The sequence below is a fragment of the Propithecus coquereli genome, unplaced genomic scaffold, assembly GCF_000956105.1.
Source record: "Propithecus coquereli isolate 6110/MARCELLA unplaced genomic scaffold, Pcoq_1.0 Scaffold2, whole genome shotgun sequence".
NCBI lineage: Eukaryota > Metazoa > Chordata > Mammalia > Primates > Indriidae > Propithecus > Propithecus coquereli.
In genome coordinates this window covers 16,829,062-16,835,357 of record NW_012144966.1, presented here as the reverse complement: position 1 = coordinate 16,835,357, position 6,296 = coordinate 16,829,062, and the positions used below count along the sequence as shown (strand labels likewise).

General features: G+C 39.8%; 1 protein-coding gene across 1 annotated transcript in view; it reads right to left on the bottom strand.

The window, feature by feature from the left end:
- Positions 1–211: 211 nt before the first annotated feature.
- CNGB3 (cyclic nucleotide gated channel beta 3) overlaps positions 212–6,296 on the bottom strand; it is a 168,624-nt gene continuing 162,539 nt past the window's right edge. Inside the window, 3 exon segments of the mRNA XM_012643595.1 lie at positions 212–485; positions 3,209–3,383; positions 3,622–3,768. Of these exon segments, the coding sequence (XP_012499049.1) occupies positions 225–485; positions 3,209–3,383; positions 3,622–3,768 (583 nt within the window). The 3' untranslated portion in view covers positions 212–224.

Sequence of the window (6,296 nt, the reverse complement as noted above, 5' to 3'; positions counted from 1 at the left end):
GCACAAAGTTAATGACAATGGAGAATAGGGATGGTTTTTAATAATCTTCTTATTACCACTGCATGAAATCACACTTTCAGATAAGTCCTAGAAACTAAGCTAGGGATTTGCTTATGATTCTCAAGGGTCCCAGCAAGGTCGGTTCCCCTCATTAATTTAAGCTACAATGCTGGGTACAATCTCTTTGGGAACTAGCTAGATTACATCTAAAGATAATCAAACATTTATTGCTTAGCCTTTTCTTTGACTTCAATAGTCAGAACCTCTTCTCCAGTCTCAGCAGAAGGAGCCATGCTGATGATGAGTGATTGACGGGTAGTTCCTCTGGGTAAAACTGCCCTTTTAATAGACAGGGGCTTTTCCTCCATTGTAATAGAACTCGCTGTACCTTTGGATCTATCTGGTGGTTCTTCTGCAGGCTCTCTTTTTTTATCTTCATATTCTTTTCCTTTACCCTCTCCTCCTTCAGTATTTTCCTTTTTTTCCTGGAAGAAGCAGTTACAAAGAATTGGTATTAAAATAATAATTAAAAACATTGGAGTCTTTTGATTAGCATGCAATGGCTAAGATCGCCATCAAGACAAAGACAGTCCAAATTAAGTGAATAGGGAATCATGTTTGCCTTGCTTCTGACTATCATTTGACTAAGTTTTCTGGTGTGCTGGAGAATGCAGCTGTTACATTCGAGTTACAGTATTAGTCCAGATGGCATTTTATTGTCCTGGCCAAGGAATTCTCTTCCTGTTGTTCTTCATACTCTCTGAATTATCAGACTTAGTGCTCAGTGTTTTTAAAATATTTACTTATTTATTTTATGGAGGTAAATTTTTAAATATTTGTTTTTAATAAAAATGTATTAACCAAACAGCATATAAAAGTACTATAGAGAGTATGGTTTTCCTCCTGCATAAGCTCATGGGAGAACCTCAGGGAGAAACTCACCTCTTTCCTAGTGCAATTTTCTTGATTTGTCCCACAGGTGTTGAGCTGTCATTTTTGAACCTACTGTGTTTAGTATTATTTATAGAAATTGTATAAGGCATGGTGGCTCCTGCCTGTAGTACCAGCTACTCAGGAGGCTGACGGGGGAGGATCAGTTGAGCCCAGGAGTTCGAGGCCAGCCTGGGCAACATAGCAAGACCTCATCTCAAAAAAATTAATCAATAAAATAAATATAAGAAATTTCATAGTAAAAAATGCACTGTGCTCTTTACTGGTAATACTTGGGATGAATTTGAGAGAGGTTTGCCTGAGATATGAATATGCAGAGAGAAAGTTGAGAATTTAACTTAACATATTTACTTATATATTTCTTTACCTTCATGCATCTTTTATGCAAATTACTATTTCTATGCTAATGTAAATGAGGCATTTGGTTTACACTATATCCCTGATTTTCACCACAGTATTGTGTATTTGAAAAAGGAAGAGGAAAGTTTTTAATCTCTTGAATGTGACTGAGGTTATAATGTTTGCTTTACTCATCTCCTGAGAGGTCCGCAGCGACCCATTCCTTACAGTTTTAGAGGTAGCATGGTGACTATATACAGAAAACCTGAATCCCATTCTGTCTGTTTCTTGGTATCTGTTCTTATAGACTTACGAGAATCACAGAAATCTGGAAACCAAAAAAGGAGAAAAAACAATAACATTTGAGTTTCTTTACATTGCTAGAAATCGGAAGGCAGCTTGGTATAGGCCTGTAAATCCGAACACCTGAGTAATAGTTTTTTGTTCTGTAACTAAGTGTGATCTTATCCAAATTCCTTGATCTGGGTCTCAGTTTCTTCATCTCTAACATGAAGAGCTTGGATGAAATTTACAAGGTTATTTCTGTGATACATATTAATTAAATATTTGTGAAAATGTTTACTAGCTTGTTGGTAAAATGAGTTATATACTTATATGTGTATATGTATGTCCATACATATACAGTCGATTCTCATTACTTATGGTAGTTTTGTTCTATAAAGTTGGAATAAACTCTGAATTAGCGAATACTGAACCATTGGTCCTAGGGGAAATACAAGGCTAGGTTCCTGTGAGCCTTGAGACCACAACATTTTTGTCAACTGGTCAATACATAACTTTGTTTCATTGACCCCAAGACACTTAAATAAGGTGTCTTTTTTTTAAGAGACATCTTATCTAATTTGATGAATTACTGATTCATCACATTAAACTCATGGACAACAGCACTATAACTAATGCCTGAATAAAGCTAATCTAACACACATATTTTCTCTCTAAGTCACATTAAGCATTTTTTTACATAAAAACACTAGACAGTACTTCAGTACTATGCTTGGGGGCCATTTGAAATAGCAAAATCACCAAAAACAAAAAAAGAAAGAGTCACAAAAGTGTGAAACCCATTGTTAGGTTGTTCCAGGTGGGAACTGGAAGTATGTATAGGACAGAATTTGGTTAATGGAAAACTTAGGTTTGTAAAACAATAGCCACAGGAGTCTACAGAGTCCCTGGAGGTTGTAAATCCATTCCCCCAATAAGGAGGAAGCTATCCTCCTCCCCTGTCTCTACAGATGTTGCTCATTCCCCCCAAAAACCCTCTATAAAACCCAAGGCTTTCCCCTCCCTTGTGGTGGATGCCTTTTCTGGCCTCCACCCATCTCCACTCAGATGCTCAAATAAAGGGCATTTTGCTACACCCGAGGCTTCGTGTGTCTCCCTTTCGGCTCTGGATCTAACATCATGGCACCAAACAGACTGTAAAAGTGTCACTTGTTTATAGTAGTATGAGAGCTGAAACAAGAAAGTAGAGTGCCTCCTTGTTCAACTTTAGCTGGGACTACGTGCCTCAGTAACTTAAATTTTTTGCTGCTCTGCACGTGCACTTGTCCCTGAATGACCACAAAAGCAGCATGAGTATGGATTTTTAGATTACAAAAAAATTATAGTGAGTAGGTAGATTCTGAAATACAAAATCTGTGAATAATGAGGGCTGACTGTATTTATAAATACATATATATTAAAGCCATCTATAATAAACATGTGAGGATTAAATGTGATGCTATATGGGGATTCAGTTTAAATAATAATAAGTGCTATATATAATGCAGTCATTATTAGCATTAGATTAGTCCTAATTTTCCTAGTGTCTGAAACAGAATTAGAGTAGGAGCTTGTGTGCGTACAGTTAGTCCAGGGCTGTCTCTGTTGCAGCCCTCCATTCACTCTGCCTTATTACCTGAGCTGTTTGTTCGCTCTTCAAATTGAGTAGTCTTGCAAGACTTGCTTTTCCTGCACCACTCAGGAGAGTTTTAAACAATTTGGGTGTCTCTTCTTTCGGTGGGAAGAGAAAGGCAAGTTCTTTCCTTGGAGGGGTTGCCTCTGCGCCCTTAGCCTTCTGCTTTAAAAGCACTCTGGACAGGAGAGAAAAGCTGTTTTAGGTAGCTCTGTGAGAGTTCTGGCAAAATCTACCAGAATAACCATGATTCCTCCTAACCTGTGAAGTTCCAATGGGTACCTGCATTAACAGTTGTTTATTAAGCGCGTGTCATGAAGAAAGTTGATCACAATTATAATACAGTTCCCCTCATCTTAGATGGTACAAGGTAAAATCAACTCTGTCCCTCTCTAATGGATTTTTAAAGGTTGTACCTGGCTTTCTTCATGAGGACCTTTTCAGAATCTGGATAATGACTTAGAATTTCTTGGAGAGTCTTTTTGTCCAGAGTTAAAAGATTTGCAAATCCATGGGCCACCACATTGGCAGTTCGACGGTTTCCTCCTCCTGCTGCTAGAAGGCTGTGAGAGAGAAAAGTGAGTCTTTGCTGTCAGTTTCACTTTTCCTCCACTGAAATCTTTTAAAAAATAAATAGCAACTATTATGTAATAACCATTTATCCTGATTCAGAGATCGTTTCCTGGAGGTGACAGTTCAGGTGATTGTGTAGACAGAGTTAAAACTTGGTGGCAATAGAAATGGCAACAGTTTTCAACATGTTTCATGGCTAACTCCTGCCTCAAATCAAGGATTTGTGGGTCCCAGTGCCCTGTCAGATCCTTCATCCCAGATTCCAGAAGGGCAGAATCCTTTTGGACTGGGTATCCTCCGTTTGCTCCTTCAGATCCACTTTTCACCCTCCCCATGCTCCTTCACTCCCCAGAAAGCTGACCTCTGCGGGCTTGCCCTCTGACTTCCATTGGGGTTCAGCCACCAGGAAATACCAGCAGGAAATCAGAAAGCGAAAGGGAGTGGCCTCTGAGCATTTATTTCTGCTGTTCTTTCCCTGCCAGGCTTTAGGTTAGCAGTGGCTGCAGTTTTCTACCAAAATCTGCAGCTCCTGACACACTGGTATCTTCTACAAGCGCAACTCCCACAGCTCTTTCTGGGTTCTGGTAACCATGCCCTCCCCTTGTCCTGTTCAGGTCTTGCTGTGGTAACAATTGTTTTGCTGTTGCTAGATTTGGGATGCATTGCCATCCCTTGTTGGCTACTCTTAAGACTCTTCCTCACTTCTGTCAGTAGTCCTTTCATTAGAGTTTTCTCAATTGCCTCACTTGAGTGTTTCTGTTTCCTGCCTGGGCTCTGATTGAGGGAGCTCCCAACATCAAACCCGAGGGCCAGCTCCCAATGATGCCTTGGTTACTTCAGGAGAATCCCATCTCTTCTCCTACAAAATTCCCAAATCATCTTGTTTCTCATTATCATAAGCTGCTCTATGGTATAGTCATTCACACACAGCTCCCCACCTGGAATGTTAGTGAACTCTGGGCTCTAGGTCTCTGAGGGACATAAAAAAGCATTTTGCGTTTGAGAAATAGCCAACAGAGGAGGAATAAACAATCACAGAAAGGAATAAGGTAAGTGAATAAAAATTCTATCATTTACCAATGATCTGAGAAAGAAGTGTTGGTCTGTAAAAACAGAACAAGAAAAAACACATTTCGAATGTTTAAAAAAGGCACCACAGGTTCCGCATTGAGTGGACAACACAATAGATCGATTCCCTTGACATCAATCAGTTAGAAATGGAAAAAGAAGGATTACATTAATTAACGCAGTCTCTAGAGGCAGAAAGGACAGAGAAAACACTTTGAGCTTGGGAACAATGAGATGTGAGAAGCTTCATGGGTCCCATGCCTGAAGATTTATGTTAGATGGTTTGAATATCTCCTATTGTTGGTGTAGAAAAGAGAAAATTCCAGTTGGCTGCTAACTGTTAAAAATCTAATGTAGGGTTTCAGCTCTGACAGGTAAAGAGCTTGGAAGTCATTACCTATCCCCTACAACAAGAAAAAGCTGAACAAATGAAAAATTAATGTCTTTTCTTGGACCCCTCAGAGGACTGAGGTCATGGGGCAAACTACCACCCCCAAATCTGGAGAGAAATGAATCCATAAAACCACAGCTATTAATAGATCTGTTTACCTGGAGCAGAAGGCCCTGGAGACATAACTGATGGGGACACTTAAGTGGTAATTTTACCAAATTGTTGGAGGCTGAGTGTGAACTAACATGAGAGTGAGAAACTCTTGGGGGCACAATTATGAGGACACTCAACATTTTTATGGACTTTGCCTTCAGGAACCTCATCAAGGGTTCTTAAGGTAAAGAGCCAAGAGCCAAAAAACACCTCTGGCATGCATAGGGGAAGATTAATCACTGTGAAATACACCGACAGTATATTTCTCCTCTATACCACAGGCCTACTATTCAGGGAAAAATACTTTACCAGAGTTATCCCACCTGAAGGAAGAACATTTACCCCAACGCAGCCCCCTCAAGCCTGTCTTATCTAACGGGGATGGGAAATTAAAAAACTCTTGTGAAGGTCACAGCACTGGGACACTTACCCCCCAACTGAAACTTAATCATAGAATTATAGATTGTTTCCCCTCCCCTTTACCTTACCCCCACACCAATAAGGCTCCTATGTAATAATAGCGAATTATAGCTGAAACAGCTGCAACACGCAGATCCTCTCTGAGCAGCTTCTCTTAGGCTTCCCTAAGCCCAAAGTCAACAGAAGAGACAAAAACAGGTACCTGGAAGGAACTTGAAGCCACTGGCACCTACAGCTAGAGCAAACATTAAACACAGCCCAACTCCTAGCTAGACTAGCATAAAACTTCACACTAAAGACCTATTTTCTTCAGTTCTTATTATCTGTTAACATAATTTTTGGCTTTCAACAACAAAAAAATTACAAGGACTGTTAAAAGGTAAGTGTTAGGTCTGGAGCAGAAAGAGAGACACACGAAGCCTCATGTGTAGCAAAATGCTGTTTATTTTGAGCATCTGGGTGAAGATGGGTGGAGGCTGAAAACGA